The 18,397-nt window shown below is 42.6% G+C and overlaps 1 protein-coding gene across 1 annotated transcript in view; it reads left to right on the forward strand.

Moving 5' to 3' along the window:
• The window catches only part of atl1 (atlastin GTPase 1), a 47,112-nt gene extending 31,854 nt beyond the window's left edge, over positions 1 to 15,258 (forward strand). The window contains exons 10-15 of the mRNA XM_014194332.2: positions 700 to 756; positions 6,694 to 6,765; positions 7,840 to 7,992; positions 9,387 to 9,665; positions 12,739 to 12,753; positions 13,027 to 15,258. Coding sequence (XP_014049807.1) covers positions 700 to 756; positions 6,694 to 6,765; positions 7,840 to 7,992; positions 9,387 to 9,665; positions 12,739 to 12,753; positions 13,027 to 13,152 — 702 coding nt within the window. The 3' untranslated portion in view covers positions 13,153 to 15,258. The remainder of the gene's footprint in view (positions 1 to 699; positions 757 to 6,693; positions 6,766 to 7,839; positions 7,993 to 9,386; positions 9,666 to 12,738; positions 12,754 to 13,026) is intronic.
• Positions 15,259 to 18,397: the final 3,139 nt, after the last annotated feature.

Raw genomic sequence — 18,397 nt, forward strand, 5'->3', positions numbered from 1 at the left:
TCTGAAGCATTTATTTGGGCTGCAATCTGAGGTGCAGTTAACTCTAATGAACTTATCCTCTGCAGCAGAGGTAACTCTGGGTCTTCCTTTCCTGTGGCGGTCCTCATGAGAGCCAGTTTCATCATAGAGCTTGATGGGTTTTGCACTTGAAGAAACTTTCAAAGTTCTTGACATTAACCGCATTGACAGACCTTCATGTCTTAAAGTAATGATGGACTGTCATTTCTCTTTGCTTATTTGAGCTGTTCTTGCCATAATATGGACTTGGTCTTTTACCAAATAGGCCTATACTCTGTATACCACCCCTACCTTGTCACAACACAACTTATTGGCTAAATGCATTAAGAAAATAAATTCCACAAATTAACTTTTAACAAGGCACACCTGTTAATTGAAATGCATTCCAGGTGACTACCTCATGGAGCTGGTTGAGAGAGTTCCAAGAGTGTGCAAAGCTGTCATCAAGGCAAAGGGTGGCTACTTTGAAGAATCTCAAATATAAAATATATTTTGATTTGTTTAACACTTTTTTTGGTTACTACATGATTCCATATGTGTTATTTCATAGTTTTAATGTCTTCACTATTATTCTACAATGTAGAAAATAGTAAAATAAAGAAAAACCCTTGAATGACTAGGTGTGTCCAAACTGTTGACTGGTACTGTAGGTGTTTGGTGACATTATCTTTTTTCTTTCAGGCATACATCAAAATCTACCAGGGTGAGGAGCTGCCACACCCTAAGTCCATGCTGCAGGTATGCAATTACCTCGTTGTCTTATAGCTTATAGTGTTATGCCTTTCAGTGGCCTTGTGGTTAGAATGTCCGCTCTGAGATTGGAAAGTTCGGAGTACAGACCCCGGCCGAGTCATACCAAATACTGAGTCATAGTAAGGACAAAAAATGGGGCACAATGCATCTCTGCTTGGCACTCGTGGTCAGTAGATGTGGTCAGTAGTTGTGGTCAGTAATTGTGGTCAGTAATTGTGGTCAGTAATTGTGGTCAGTAATTGTGTGGTTGTGCTCAGTAGTGGTGGTTGGTAGTGGCCAGCAGTTGTGTGGTTGTGGTCAGTATTTTTTGGATTGTGGTCAGTAGTTGTGGTCAGTAGTTGTGTGGTCAGTAGTTGTGGTCAGTAGTTGTGTGATTGTGGTCAGTAGTTGTGTGATTGTGGTCAGTAGTTGTGTTGTTAGTAGTTGTGTGGTCAGTAGTTGTGTGGTTGTGGTCAGTGGTTGTGGTCAGTAGTTGTGTGGTCAGTAGTTGTGTGGTCAGTAGTTGTGGTCAGTAGTTGTGTGGTCAGTAGTTGTGGTCAGTAGTTGTGTGGTCAGTAGTTGTGTGGTCAGTAGTTGTGGTCAGTAGTTGTGGTCAGTAGTTGTGTGGTCAGTAGTTGTGTGGTCAGTAGTTGTGGTCAGTGGTTGTGGTCAGTAGTTGTGGTCAGTAGTTGTGTGGTCAGTAGTTGTGTGGTCAGTAGTTGTGTGGTCAGTAGTTGTGGTCAGTAGTTGTGTGGTCAGTAGTTTTGTGGTCAGTAGTTGTGGTCAGTAGTTGTGGTCAGTAGTTGTGTGGTCAGTAGTTGTGTGGTCAGTAGTTGTGTGGTCAGTAGTTGTGGTCAGTAATTGTGTGGTCAGTAGTTGTGTGGTCAGTAGTGAACTTCAAAATGTAATTTGCAGCTGTTGTTGGTAAGCAATGAGTCCGCTATCTTCTGACATGACTTTCTGCATCCTTAATGAAAGCATTTGATGGGTTACTAAAACAGCTATATCTAATGATTGGTAGAAGCTATTCCTATTTTCATATTTAAAAAGCAGAGAAGTAGAGGAAGATTTCACATGCTCTTACGTTTTTGTGTGACTTGTTGGGGGAGAGGTCAAACCGGCTGTTGTTTGGAAAAAGTTGAGAAAACGTTTCTTAATGCAGTTACTGAAACACCTGTATCATTAGATCCATAGCATGTATTTTTAATCCGTGAACAGATTTGAAAAGCAGAGAAGTAGACGGAGATGTCATACCCTCTAACTTTTTGTCTAACTTCTTGGGGAAAGTGGTAAAAATGTAAATTGTTTATAAAAAATGACAGAAAAGGATTATTGATGCTGTTACTAAAACAGTTGTTACTTTTATCTGAATAACATATTTTTGTTCGAAGTTCAGATTTGAAAAGCAGAGATGTAGAGGAAGATTTCATATGCTCTAACTTTTTTTTGTCTGTTTTTGGCAAAGTGGTTAAAATGTCTGATTTGTGTCAAGAGTTGCATCGTTGCATTTACAGTGAATAGAATAACGGAAGTGATGATGTCACAATGGGGTCTTTTAGAATTCTTTGGGGGAAAATCCCATGAAAGTGAATGGAAGACAAAATGGAGGACAAAAAGAAGGACAAAAAAGTTTAATCGTTTAAAAAGTATAAAAGATATCGTTGTATGCAAGCAGCCTAATCCAGATCAGTCTACACATTTTAAAGTTTGAATGGCATTTCTATCTTATCGTTCCAAATAATAATGATAATTAGTCCGGAATAATTCTTACAATATTTAAAATGTCGCTGCTGTCGCAAGCCACATAATGACAGAGTGAAAAGAAGGAAGCCTGTACAGAATAAAAACATTCCCAAATTAAACTTTATGTCCTGAATACAAAGCGTTATGTTTGGGGCAAATCCAACACAACATATCACTGAGTACCACTCTTTATATTTTCAAGCATGATGGTGGCTGCATCATGTTATGGGTATGCTTGTCATCGGCAAGGGCTAGGGAGTTTTTTGGGGGGATAAAAAATAAAAGGAATAGAGCTAAGCACAGGCAGAAACCTTGAGGAAAACCTGGTTCAGTCTGCTTTCCAACAGACACTGGGAGACAAATTCACCTTTCAGCAGGACAATAACCTAAAACACAAGGCCAAATATATATACTGGAGTTGCTTACCAAGACGACTTTGAATGTTTCTGAGTGGCCTAGTTACTGTTTTGACTTAAATCGTCTTGAAACTCTATGGCATGTCTTGAAAATGGCTGACTAGCTATTATCAACAACCAACTTGACAGAGCTTGACGAATTACAATAATAATAATAATGTGTAAATATTGTACAATCCAGGTTTGCAAAACACTTATAGACTTACCCAGAAAGACTCACAGCTGTTATCACTACCAAAGGTGATTCTAACATGTAGCAAATCCAAATCAAATCAAATTTTATTGGTCACATACACATATTCAGCAGATGTTATTGGTCCATACACATATTCAGCAGATGTTATTGGTCCATACACATGTTTAGCAGATGTTATTGGTCCATACACATATTCAGCAGATGTTATTGGTCCATACACATATTCAGCAGATGTTATTGGTCCATACACATGGTTAGCAGATGTTATTGCGGGTGTAGTGAAATGCTTGTGCTTCTAGCTCCAACAGTGCAGTAGTATCTAGCAGTGCAGTAGTATCAAAAATGGATTAACAACAATACACACAAATTTAAAAGTCAAATAATTGGAATTAAGAGATATATAAATATTAGATTGAGCAATGTCGGAGTGGCATTGACTAAAAATACAGTAGAATAAAATACAGTATATACATATGAGATGTGTAAAGTAGTATGTAACATAATTTAAACATTATTAAAGTGACTAGTGTTCCATTATTAAAGTGGCCAGTGATTCCAAGTCTATGTATATAGGACAGCAGGGATGTGAATACTAATGTAAAGTATTTCATTTTCAATTAATGTAATCCATTTTGAATTCAAGTTGTAACACAACAAAATGTGGAATAAGGAAAGGGTTAGGGTCATGTCCATTAGGTGTTATTTTCTACCAGGTAAGTTGACTGAGAACACATTCTCATTTACAGCAACGACCTGGGGAATAGTTATAGGGGGATGAATGAGCCAATTGTAAGCTGGGGATGATTAGGTGACCGTGATGGTATGAGGGCCTGATTGGGAATTTAGCCAGGACACCGAGGTTAGAGTCAGGACACCAGTTTAATGTCCTAGCTGAAAGATGGCACCCTACACAGGGCAATGTCCCCAATCACTACCCTGGGGCATTGGGATATTTGTTTTAAACCAGAGGGGAGAGTGCATCCCACTGGCCCTCCAACACCACTTCCAGTAGCATCTGGTCTCATACAGGGACCAACCAGGACCAACCTTGCTTAGCTTCAGAGGCAAACCAACAGTGGGATGCAGGGTGGTATGCTGCTGGTACTTGAACACCATGCTGCCTCACACTACAGAAACAGGAGATAGACCCCTGCTCCTATGAGCCGTTCTCATCAAGCCGCCTCACTACAGAAACAGGAGATAGACCCCGGCTCCTATGAGCCGTTCTCATCAAGCTGCCTCACACTACAGAAACAGGAGATAGACCCCTGCTCCTATGAGCCGTTCTCATCAAGCCGCCTCACACTACAGAAACAGGAGATAGACCCCTGCTCCTATGAGCCGTTCTCATCAAGCCGCCTCACACTACAGAAACAGGAGATAGACCCCTGCTCCTATGAGCCGTTCTCATCAAGCTGCCTCACACTACAGAAACAGGAGATAGACCCCTGCTCCTATGAGCCGTTCTCATCAAGCCGCCTCACTACAGAAACAGGAGATAGACCCCGGCTCCTATGAGCCGTTCTCATCAAGCTGCCTCACACTACAGAAACAGGAGATAGACCCCTGCTCCTATGAGCTGTTCTCATCAAGCTGCCTCACACTACAGAAACAGGAGATAGACCCCTGCTCCTATGAGCCGTTCTCATCAAGCCGCCTCACCTACAGAAACAGGAGATAGACCCCTGCTCCTATGAGCCGTTCTCATCAAGCCGCCTCACCTACAGAAACAGGAGATAGACCCCTGCTCCTATGAGCTGTTCTCATCAAGCCGCCTCACTACAGAAACAGGAGATAGACCCCTGCTCCTATGAGCCGTTCTCATCAAGCTGCCTCACACTACAGAAACAGGAGATAGACCCCTGCTCCTATGAGCCGTTCTCATCAAGCCGCCTCACTACAGAAACAGGAGATAGACCCCTGCTCCTATGAGCCGTTCTCATCAAGCCGCCTCACTACAGAAACAGGAGATAGACCCCTGCTCCTATGAGCCGTTCTCATCAAGCCGCCTCACTACAGAAACAGGAGATAGACCCCTGCTCCTATGAGCCGTTCTCATCAAGCCGCCTCACTACAGAAACAGGAGATAGACCCCTGCTCCTATGAGCCGTTCTCATCAAGCCGCCTCACTACAGAAACAGGAGATAGACCCCTGCTCCTATGAGCCGTTCTCATCAAGCCGCCTCACTACAGAAACAGGAGATAGACCCCTGCTCCTATGAGCCGTTCTCATCAAGCCGCCTCACTACAGAAACAGGAGATAGACCCCTGCTCCTATGAGCCGTTCTCATCAAGCCGCCTCACTACAGAAACAGGAGATAGACCCCTGCTCCTATGAGCCGTTCTCATCAAGCCGCCTCACTACAGAAACAGGAGATAGACCCCTGCTCCTATGAGCCGTTCTCATCAAGCCGCCTCACTACAGAAACAGGAGATAGACCCCTGCTCCTATGAGCCGTTCTCATCAAGCCGCCTCACACTACAGAAACAGGAGATAGACCCCTGCTCCTATGAGCCGTTCTCATCAAGCCGCCTCACTACAGAAACAGGAGATAGACCCCTGCTCCTATGAGCCGTTCTCATCAAGCCGCCTCACTACAGAAACAGGAGATAGACCCCTGCTCCTATGAGCCGTTCTCATCAAGCCGCCTCACTACAGAAACAGGAGATAGACCCCTGCTCCTATGAGCCGTTCTCATCAAGCCGCCTCACTACAGAAACAGGAGATAGACCCCTGCTCCTATGAGCCGTTCTCATCAAGCTGCCTCACACTACAGAAACAGGAGATAGACCCCTGCTCCTATGAGCCGTTCTCATCAAGCTGCCTCACACTACAGAAACAGGAGATAGACCCCTGCTCCTATGAGCCGTTCTCATCAAGCTGCCTCACACTACAGAAACAGGAGATAGACCCCTGCTCCTATGAGCCGTTCTCATCAAGCTGCCTCACACTACAGAAACAGGAGATAGACCCCTGCTCCTATGAGCCGTTCTCATCAAGCTGCCTCACACTACAGAAACAGGAGATAGACCCCGGCTCCTATGAGCCGTTCTCATCAAGCCGCCTCACTACAGAAACAGGAGATAGACCCCTGCTCCTATGAGCCGTTCTCATCAAGCCGCCTCACTACAGAAACAGGAGATAGACCCCTGCTCCTATGAGCCGTTCTCATCAAGCCGCCTCACTACAGAAACAGGAGATAGACCCCTGCTCCTATGAGCCGTTCTCATCAAGCCGCCTCACTACAGAAACAGGAGATAGACCCCTGCTCCTATGAGCCGTTCTCATCAAGCCGCCTCACTACAGAAACAGGAGATAGACCCCTGCTCCTATGAGCCGTTCTCATCAAGCCGCCTCACTACAGAAACAGGAGATAGACCCCTGCTCCTATGAGCCGTTCTCATCAAGCCGCCTCACTACAGAAACAGGAGATAGACCCCTGCTCCTATGAGCCGTTCCGGCTCAGACAAGCCAAGGCTTACCGCATTACAATGCATTATGCCACACACACACATATATATATATATATATATATTCCTGACAAAGATATAACATGTGTTCTGTTGTGTTTTGTTCTCTTTCCTCAGGCCACAGCAGAGGCCAACAACCTGGCAGCAGTGGCAGCAGCCAGGGACCTGTACAACAAGAAGATGGAGCAGGTACTGTAAGAAGGCATGGTTGTTTCTATATTTACCTCCAATTCTAATGCTGCTGCCTTCCTGAGACCTACTGAGACCTACTGAGACCTACTGAGAGCTACTGAGACCTACTGAGTGCTACTGAGAGCTACTGAGAGCTACTGAGACCTACTGAGACCTACTGAGAGCTACTGAGACCTACTGAGAGCTACTGAGAGCTACTGAGAGCTACTGAGACCTACTGAGAGCTACTGAGAGCTACTGAGAGCTACTGAGAGCTACTGAGAGCTACTGAGACCTACTGAGAGCTACTGAGACCTACTGAGAGCTACTGAGACCTACTGAGAGCTACTGAGAGCTACTGAGACCTACTGAGACCTACTGAGAGCTACTGAGACCTACTGAGAGCTACTGAGAGCTACTGAGACCTACTGAGACCTACTGAGACCTACTGTTGTCCCTCCCGGATCCAGAAATGTTTTTTACCCCCCTCCCTTCTTCCGGCCAATAGTCGTCGTCCCCGGCCAATAGTCGTCGTCCCCAGCCAATAGTCGTCGTCCCCAGCCAATAGTCGTCGTCCCCCCCGCCAATAGTCGTCGTCCCCAGCCAATAGTCGTCGTCCCCAGCCAATAGTCGGCATTCCCCCCCCCATACTCGTTTCCCCCGGCCAATAGTCATTCCTCCCGGCCAATAGTCATTCCCCACCGGCCAATAGTCGTTCTCCTGAAGAGTGAATACTCTTTTTCAGGCGTTTTTCAAACCTCTCCTCGAGGGAACCCAGCCGTTCCATGTGTTTGATCTATTCCAGAGCTAGAACACCTGATTCAACTAATCATCAAGCCCTTGACTAGGTTAACCAGGTGAGCTAGTTCAGGGCTACAACAATGTTGTGAAACGTCTGGGGTTTAACCAGGTGAGCTAGTTCAGGGCTACAACAATGTTGTGAAACGTCTGGGGTTTAACCAGGTGAGCTAGTTCAGGGCTACAACAATGTTGTGAAACGTCTGGGGGTCCCCGAGGAGAGGTTGGAGAACCACTGCTCTATTATCCCACTATGGTGAAGGTATCTAATAACCACCCCTCCTTCCTTTCCAGGTGTGCGGTGGGGACCGGCCCTTCCTGGCTCCGGCAGAGCTCCAGGCCAGACAAAGTGACATCAGAGAGGAAGCCCTCCAGGTGTTCCGAGGGGTCAAGAAGATGGGAGGGGAGGAGTTCAGTCGACGCTACCTGCTACAGCTGGAGGGAGAAGTATGTCACCGCTGTCTTCCGCTCGGGAAACCTTTCTTAACCATTAGCCCAATAGGAAATTCCCTCTTGGGTCGAGGGTCAGGTGACACTGATTTTAAGTCGCAAAGAAGTAAGGCTACCTCATCACGAGAGTGTATGTCTGAGTTACCTCTGCTTCATTCACCATTTCAAACAATCAACCTGAATACATAAACATTGAGGGGCGGTTTCCCGGACACAGATTAAGCCTAATCCTGGACTAAGGACTATGCTTAATCTGTGCCCTGAACCCGCCCGTTAAATACATATTTGGCAAGTGGCAACCCAGCTAGCACATAACGTTCTGAGAAGCATATTTTTCTTAGACCTTGGTGAAAGCATGGTTGTCCAATGGATATTTGTTGCAAGATAACCCAGTTATATTCTGTTCTCAGCAGCAACAAAACTCTCTCTATCCTCTACCTTTTTAAGCGGGTTCAAGTGCGTTGGTCACACCTCATCTTAATGAGTGCTTGTTTTCCTTTGAAATGGGGTCTGTTTGAATAGACAAAAAAAACATGGCAAGCTAGCTCCATCCTGGTAGCGCAGAGGACTCATTCCATGGATAGAGAACAGAAGATCATAGTCTTGAATTAAACATTTTTATTTTACCTTTATTTAACTAGGCAAGTCAGTTAAGAACAAATTCTTATTTTCAATGATGGCCTAGGAACAGTGGGTTAACTGCCTTGTTCAGGGGTAGAACGACAGATTTGTACCTTGTCAGCTCGGGGATTCGAACTTGCAACCTTTCGGTTACTAGTCCAACGCTCTAAACACTAGGCTGCCCTGCCGAATCTCACTGACGCCATGCCACAATAAAAAATACATGTGTTTTAATGTTTTATCTGTGCTTGGAGTTTAAATCAGTTAACCTCCGCTAGCAGTGTTATTAAAAGTTCTCAGAACATTATTTAACTATCTTCTCAGAACGTTAATAAATCCTCCCAGGAAAACGTTCAGGGAACCATAGTAAAACGTTCTCAGAACCTCCCTGGAAACATAGTAAAACGTTCTCAGAACCTCGTTGGAACCTAAAAATGTATGTTCCCAGAAAAGGCGAAGTTTTCACGACCGTTCTCAGAATGTTTAAAAAACGTTCAGTTTTACCCGTCTGGCAACGTCTTTCATTCCCAGAACCAATGAGAAACCAAAAACGTACGTTCCCACAACTTCCAAGGAACGAAATGTGCTAGTTGGGAAGTGGAACCAATCACCTTAACTAGTGTTGCTTTCCCAGAATTCCCAGTTTTTCCAGAAATCCTGGTTGAAGGATTGCAGATTTTCTGCTTATTCCCTCTTGATTCCTGCACTTCTGAAAAACCTGGACATTTACTCGAATTTTGCAACCCTAAACATAACCAACTTTGTTTCAGGTGGACGAGGTGTTCGTTCAGTACATCAAGCACAACGACTCCAAGAACATCTTCCACGCCGCCCGCACCCCGGCCACGCTGTTCGTGGTCATCTTCAGCATGTACGTGGTGGCGGGCATCACGGGCTTCGTGGGGGTGGACATCATCGCCAGCGTGTGTAATATGATTCTGGGCCTGGCGCTGATCACCCTGTGTACCTGGGCTTACATACGCTACTCTGGGGAGTACCGAGAGCTGGGCCAGGTCATCGACCAGGTGGCTGGAGCCTTCTGGGACCAGGTAAGTCCCAGAACCTACTTTATGTATGGCCAGGAGGAGTAGCGGGAAGTTGCGCCAAGACCCTGATCTTGGTTCAGTGTAGAATCTTCCCCACTAATGTTTAAAGTTACAATTGGGGGAAAGGAAGCTGATCATAGATCTGTATCAAGGGGAAAGTTCAGTGTGTCAAAATGGATAAGGTGTCCATTTTAGGACATTGTCACCTTACTTCACCTCTAGTTGAGTCGACCTGGTATTTTATTTCTGACCATGTACTCTACGGCGTTACCTTATAAATGTGTACCTTAACCAATTGAGTCTCACCATAACGGCGGCGCATTTTGGACTCCTAACCACTTTTAAACATTGTGTGATTGGTTTGTACCACTCTCCGAGGGTGTCTTGGGAAGAGTTGGGATATGCAAAAAAAAGAATTTCCAATTCACACGTGTATTAATAGGACAAATATAAGCACCCACCAAATGATTTATATTACAAACTGTATGCTTTCAATTAATGGGTCTTTCACTTGAATGTCTTTTTAATAGTCTTGGCATATTATAAAAAGTATTTCAATGTTTTATATAAAACATTTAAATACGTCTTGGCATATTATATGTCTTGGCATATAATATTATATGTCTTGGCATATAATATTATATGTCTTGGCATATTATAAAAAGTATTTCAATGTTTTATATAAAACATTTAAATACGTCTTGGCATATTATATGTCTTGGCATATAATATTATATGTCTTGGCATATTATAAAAAGTATTTCAATGTTTTATATAAAACATTTAAATACGTCTTGGCATATTATATGTCTTGGCATATAATATTATATGTCTTGGCATATTATAAAAAGTATTTCAATGTTTTATATAAAACATTTAAATACGTCTTGGCATATTATATGTCTTGGCATATAATATTATATGTCTTGGCATATTATAAAAAGTATTTCAATGTTTTATATAAAACATTTAAATACGTCTTGGCATATTATATGTCTTGGCATATAATATTATATGTCTTGGCATATAATATTATATGTCTTGGCATATTATAAAAAGTATTTAAATGTTTTATATAAAACATTTAAATACGTCTTGGCATATTATATGTCTTGGCATATAATATTATATGTCTTGGCATATAATATTATATGTCTTGGCATATTATAAAAAGTATTTAAATGTTTTATATAAAACATTGAAATACTTTTTATAATATGCCAAGACTATTAAAAAGACATTCAAGTGAAAGACCCATTAATTGAAAGCATACAGTTTGTAATATAAATCATTTGGTGGGTGCTTATATTTGTCCTATTAATACACGTGTGAATTGGAAATTAGTTTCCAATTCAGAGTTTATTTCTTCTGCATCCGTAGATACCAACAATTAGTCTGTGTGATTAATGGTGGCTGAGCTAGAGAGGTTTGTGTGACAAAGGGGCGGATCCCGAAGGGGCTCGAGGGGGCGGGGTCTTTCTGCAGTAAAGTCTGTAGAGTCGGAGTGGTTGGAGCTTCAAATTATTAGAACATTTCTATGACAGTCACAAGCTATACAAGAGTTGTTAGAAGGTAAGGGCTTCTTCTACATAGAAGATCATCGGAAATCCCAGCACATAGTGTCTATAATACTGTAATAAGTTCACATAGTTGCTGCTACAAACTCCGAACTCCACACAGTTGTCACTGACTAGTTGGATATTAATTTCCCACTGAGTAAATGATTTCTGTACTTACAGCATTCATATAAATTCATTTTTATCAGGTTGTTGCTTTGGCGGACCTTATTTTATTGACATTTGTCAGTAAAACTCATGAAATCAACTGTTTATGTCAAATTGTTGTACTTTAAGCTGTCGTTATCCTGGGATTTTTTTTTTTTTTTAAACACTTCATTGTGAGGCTAAATGTAAGGGCTGGACTTGCAGATAAATGAAAGTCAGATAAATAAAAAGCAGATTTTTGCTGGGGTATCGGGACAGATACAGTTAAATTGGTTCAAGATTTGGAGAGTCCTAGACCACAGGGTAACCTTGCCCTGAGACCAGTCTGTAGACTCTAAAGAGGTACCCAGAAATGCCCCTGGTTAGCTTAAAAAGCCAAACTTAACACAATAACTGCCAATTCATTTCCAGGAATATTGCCCGTCTGTCTGGTGTGGTGCGTGCGTTTGTCGATCACGCCGTGTGTAGTCAGTTGATGTGATAACTGTCTTGTGGGTTGACAGAAATACTTTCCCCAACACGTTCTCAATTCAATGTTAACTACAAAAGTAGGCTTACCTTACCGGTTTGCGAACTTTGCCACGGAATGAGCAGCAGCAGTACAGAACCATTGGCAAATTAGACGGCACATTCCTCACCTGCTAGATGTGCAATTATGGGGAATTACACGTGTCCATTTTGTTCCAGACCAAAATGGTATTCTGCTGTGATTTAAGCATTGCCATGAACTCAGAACATCCAATTTTGTTGTTTCTCTATGAATTATTGTAATTTTGAGGGGAAAAAAAGAAACCTGAGAAAATATAATTATGGGAAAATATAAAACATAATTTGGTGAAAATATAAAACATAATTTGGTGAAAATTTTTTAGATTTTATAGAGCACCGCTTAAAGTTGTTTATTAACCATTATTTGACCAGGTATATTTACAAAAAATATAGTGTACTACATCCTCTTGTACACTAAGGACCAGGAGAAGAGTTGACAACATAGTGTACTACTTCCTCTTGTACACTAAGGACCAGGGGAAGAGTTGCAGGGAGAGGAGAATGTTCCTATTTGAAAGCTAGAAAAAAAATCAGCAGTTAATCTTTTTTAAATAGCTCTCATGGTAGAAAAGTCCCCTGACCTAGAGACATGTATTTACAGAGCATCCAAACCACTAGGTGGCGACATACACCCAGATGACCGTGTTGAACAATACGACATCTGGAAATGATCAAAGTATTTTTCAGAGTTTGAGCTGAAGGAAACAAATATTTATAACATGTTCATATTTATATTATAATTGATATTTTTATTATTTGTCTAAGACTGTTTTTTTTGTTTGTTTCGCTCTGTTTTGCAACAGGGAAGCACAAATGAGGTAAGTACACGGGGGGGGGGTATATTTTCCTATCTATCTTGAGCATTCCAATAATGGTTAAAGTCCCAAATGCACCCTCTTCCTCTGCTGTTGATCAGGCTCAGTATAAGTCTACATTTGACCTAGGATGTAACCTTTCTGTATTTCGCCATATTGCACATTTGAAACAAATTATCTTTAGCATTCTGACAACGGTTAACATGTAGAATTCCACCCCTCTTTTTTTAGCCAGATAGTGACGACCCCTCTCTCCTCTCCTATTTTCCTTTCCAGGCTCTATATAAGCTGTATACTGTTGCAGCCAGTCACAGGCACCTGTACCACCATGCGTTCCCTGGCCCCCAGGCCCCCGGAGAGATGAGCGAGACCCCTGAGGAACCCACCAGGAAGAGGAACTGACCTGGCGACCTGATTGGCCAGAGCACAGCAGGGACTGCTGGGTATCTCTTCAATAGCATGATGGATAGAGAGGGGGGGGGGAGGAGGGGGAGGAGAAGCAGGAAGGAGGGGGAGGCATCCTCACCCGTTGGACATTCTTTTACTATGGTATTGGCTGGAACAGTCCAGTGAAGCGTTCACTATTTTAAATCTTAATGTGGACAATGTAATGTCCCAGAGGTAGTGGCACAATCTCCCTTTGAACTGGGTTGCTTGGCCTGTTGCCTTCATAATAATGGGTATTTCACATATCATTGTCTTTCACAAACCACATTCAACCTTTTCTGTCTGTCTGTCTGTCTGTCTGTCTGTTTGTCTGTAAGTAAGTAAATCTGTAAATACACGCAGAACAGCAGGCAAAGAGGTGTACAGATCACACTCCACATGCAAATTCCTAATCAGCAGTTTTGTTTGGACTGAGGTGCAGTAAGTTACAGTTAACTGCTGATTTCGTTGTGTTTACTACGCGAGATAGCATGACGGACGTCAGCACTGACAGTTCATGGCATCACCATCACTTTAGAATGTTATCTGTCGGAAGACAATGCTTCTGAGTTCATGAATGGGAGATTTCCTGAGCAATGCCATTGAGGAGGATCAAATTAACCTCTGACCTATAACAGAATGGTGGTCCATGTATATTGATTTTCATGTTTTATCAGGTTAAGTGCTGCTTCTCTAAGGAATTTATTCCATGTTTGAAAGCCAATGGTTGTGTCCCAAATGGCACCCTCTTCCCTATATGGTTCACTACTTTTTCTTTTACCAGGGCCCATAGTGCTCTGGTTAAAAATAATTTTATTTTACTAGGCAAGTCAGTTAAGAACAAATTATTTTTAACAAACGGTCTACCCCGGCCAAACCCTAACGACACTGGGCCAATTGTGCGCCGCCCTATGGGACTCACGGGCCGGTTGTGATACAGTCTGGAATCGAACTAGGGACTGTAGTGACGCCTCTAGCACTGAGATGCAGTGCCTTAGACCACTGTGCCACTCTGTAGGGAATAGGATGTCATTAGGGACACGTACAAAGTCTTTGTTTAAATATACCTATTTTTGTCAGCATGGTAACTCATCAGTGTCTACCATTTTAGGCTCTCCAAGCTTATCTTCAGTGCGGTATATTTCTTGACATTTCACATGTTTAGAGCTTGTACTTGACCGGGAACTTTGTTTATTTTTGTAATATAGGTACTGCGTGCCAATGTCATGCAACTACAGTTTCATATACAGTGGGGGGGAAAAAAGTATTTGATCCCCTGCTGATTTTGTACGTTTGCCCACTTACAAAGAAATGATCAGTCTATAATTTTAATGGTAGATTTATTTGAACAGTGAGAGACAGAATAACAACAACAAAATTCCAGAAAAACGCATGTCAAAAATGTTATAAATTGATAGCTACGACAGCACTCACACACCTGCTGCATTATGATACCACTTGTTGGGCAGAACACAAGCATCCATTGTCTATAAAACAAACCCCTCACACATGTTTTGGTTTGGGGAGCTGGGGTGAGCTGTCTGTACTCCCTTAGTCTGTACCCATGATGTCAGAGTATCATACACAGAGATTCAAATAGGGCCCTATTCAGACTTGAGATAAGTTGACTTAAAAAAAAAATGCTGACTTAAGTCCATGTTCTCTGAATCGGGCCGATATAGCCTATGTTGTCTCTATGGTCACACATTTAGCCTGGAACAGAATTGACTGCCGGGGCTGAGATCAAGAGTAAGTCACTGGATAGTTTAGTAGATATGGACCAGTGAGTAGGCGGCGATGGGCCGGCTAGGTGAGTAGGCGGCGATGGGCCGGCTTAGAGGTAGACAGAGAAATATAGAACATTATAAACAGTTTCACTACAGTTGACTATATTCTATATATATTATATTTGTCTCTATCACTTCATACTAGTCTGCTTCTTGCACGATTTGGTAAAAAAATGATATTTTAAACTGGATAATGAGGGCTGGGGGAGAATAGATGGTAGTAGATAGTGGGGGGAATAGATGGTAGTAGATAGTGAGGGAATAGATGGTAGTAGATAGTGGGGGGAATAGATGGTAGTAGATAGTGGGGGAATAGATGGTAGTAGATAGTGGGGGAATAGATGGTAGTAGATAGTGGGGGAATAGATGGTAGTAGATAGTGGGGGAATAGATGGTAGTAGATAGTGGGGGAATAGATGGTAGTAGATAGTGGGGGAATAGATGGTAGTAGATAGTGGGGGAATAGATAGTAGTAGATAGTGGGGGGACTAGATGGTAGTAGATAGTGAGGGGAATAGATGGTAGTAGATAGTGAGGGAATAGATGGTAGTAGATAGTGGGGGGAATAGATGGTAGTAGATAGTGGGGGGAATAGATGGTAGTAGATAGTGGGGGGAATAGATGGTAGTAGATAGTGGGGGGAATAGATGGTAGTAGATAGTGGGGGGAATAGATGGTAGTAGATAGTGGGGGGAATAGATGGTAGTAGATAGTGAGGGGAATAGATGGTAGTAGATAGTGAGGGGAATAGATGGTAGTAGATAGTGGGGGGAATAGATGGTAGTAGATAGTGGGGGGAATAGATGGTAGTAGATAGTGGGGGGAATAGATGGTAGTAGATAGTGGGGGGAATAGATGGTAGTAGATAGTGGGGGAATAGATGGTAGTAGATAGTGGGGGAATAGATGGTAGTAGATAGTGAGGGGAATAGATGGTAGTAGATAGTGAGGGGAATAGATGGTAGTAGATAGTGGGGGAATAGATGGTAGTAGATAGTGGGGGGAATAGATGGTAGTAGATAGTGGGGGGAATAGATGGTAGTAGATAGTGGGGGAATAGATGGTAGTCTTACCAACTCCTGTGGTCAATGTCATGCCACTGTGACAATGACCATAGGAGTCTGTCTATCTGGACTACTGCATGGGAAAAGACCAGAGGGGTATACTACAACACAGGATCAATGAGTTAGTTTGATAAACAACCAGAAATAACTGTGGATTTTCTGATTCATAGAAAAGCTAATACAGTATATGTGTTTTTGGTTGTTGAGTCAGTTAGCCTTGAAATGGGTATAGTCTATCTTCCTAAGAAATAGAAAGTTTATTTTAGAATAATTCAGGCAAGTTATCTGGCTAACTCCTTGATTCTGCTGTGCGGTATACCCTTCTGAAAGGCCACACCGTCTCCTCAACAGCTTGTACTCGTTAAGCAGTAGTGGTTGTGTTATTGTTGGGAACGCTTTTCCGTGTTTGCAAACAATATATCTTGTGGGCTTGGTGGACTGTTAAAATGTGTAGAGTGTGTTAAATTTGATGAGAAAACAACTATCCAGTTGTTGCTTACGCAAAAATATAAACAGCTTATTTTTCGGGGGGTAATTTAGTTGTTTCTATGTTTTATGTAACCTGTAAGGTTGTTGTTATGGTTACATGTCAAGCAGGATGTCTATAAAAGAGGTTTGTACTGTAACAATCTCTCAGAGAGAGCCATGAACACGCAAGCCCAGGGCTTGAGTCCAAAATGGCCCCCCTATTCCCTTTATAGTGCACTACTTTATGACTAGGGTCCATAGGATTAGGGTGCCATTTGGGACGGACAAAGACAAATACACAGCAGCAGCATCAAAGTGGTTTCATCCTCATGGTCTTCCACACTACAGTATAACGTAACCATTCACAACAAGTCATCGTTTTTTTTATTAAAATGGGAGAAAAACGTGTCTGTTGTCTGAGCTTCAATATACACAGTGACTGAATAATGAAAGGAGGACGTCAGCTGTCCTGCTGCACATCTGGGCCGTGCCTGAAACAGGAAGGGGAGGAACTGCAACCTGCAATTGTCCAATGAGAAATGTTCATTGTTGTTTTCCGTTACAAAAACGTTACTCAGCACGACCCAGGTATTGACTTGTGGAAAGAAAACGAATAGATATTGGTCAGGTTAGGTACGTGTATCTGCCAGTATGGTGTTACAAACAACTATGGAACCAGGATCATCTCCAAACTGGGATTCAATTATTTATTGACAGTTGCTTTTCCAAAAGCCAATAATTACAAGAACAAAATAGTAAATGACAACGGCCAATGAGAGGTTTGTGTGAATCGTTTGAGGAGTAGCTACATAGTTGGGTGTTTTGAAGGGAAAAAAAGTCTAAACATTTTAGGCCCTCTTCACAGGCTTGAAACGTATGTTCTTTTTTGTCACAGTAGATTTTGTGTTTGTCCTGGATCTGCCCTTCATAAAGGGTTAAATAAATAAATATTAATATAGATCATCCTGAACCGATGGGTTGGGAGCCAGCCGTACGGTGACATCATCCTGAACCGATGGGTTGGGAGCCAGCCGTACGGTGACATCATCCTGAACCGATGGGTTGGGAGCCAGCCGTACGGTGACATCATCCTGAACCGATGGGTTGGGAGCCAGCCGTACGGTGACATCATTCAATATCAGTCCATTAAAAACAAGGCATTACAAAATCCACATCAAGAACATAACCAGTTATCGGATGTTATATCCCAAATGGCACCATATTCCCTACGTTATACTAACCCTATGGGACTAGTGCACTAGGGGATAGGGTGTCATGTTGGACGTAACCAGAGTCAGTCTTGATACAGAGGTAAATGCACTTCAGTTGTTTGGAAAAGGCATCTGAACCTTCAGTGATATACAGTACAGTGCCTTCAGAAAGCCCTCAGAGTCCTTGACTTGTTCCACATTATGTTAAGTTACAGCCTTATTCTAAAATGATTAAATACATTTGTTTCCTCAACCTACAAACAATACCACATAATGACAAAGCTAAAACAGGTTTTTAGAAATGTCTGCAAGTTTATTAAAAATAAAAAAACAGAAATACCTTATTTACATAAGTATTCAGACTCTTCGCTATGAGACTAAATTGAGCTCAGGTGCATCCGGTTTCCATTGATCATCCTTGAGATGTTTCTACAACTTGGAGTCCACCTGTGGTAAATTCAATTGGTTAGACATGACTTGGAAAGGCACACACCTGCTACAAGACCATGGTGATTGCCTACGGAGCTGTGAGGGGAACGGCACCTCCGTACCTTCAGGCTCTGATCAGGCCCTACACCCAAACAAGGGCACTGCGCTCATCCACCTCTGGCCTGCTGGCCTCCCTACCTCTGAGGAAGCACAGTTCCCGCTCAGCCCAGTCAAAACTGTTCGCTGCTCTGGCACCCCAATGG

Source organism: Salmo salar, chromosome ssa01, assembly GCF_905237065.1.
Source record: "Salmo salar chromosome ssa01, Ssal_v3.1, whole genome shotgun sequence".
NCBI classification, from domain to species: Eukaryota; Metazoa; Chordata; class Actinopteri; order Salmoniformes; family Salmonidae; genus Salmo; species Salmo salar.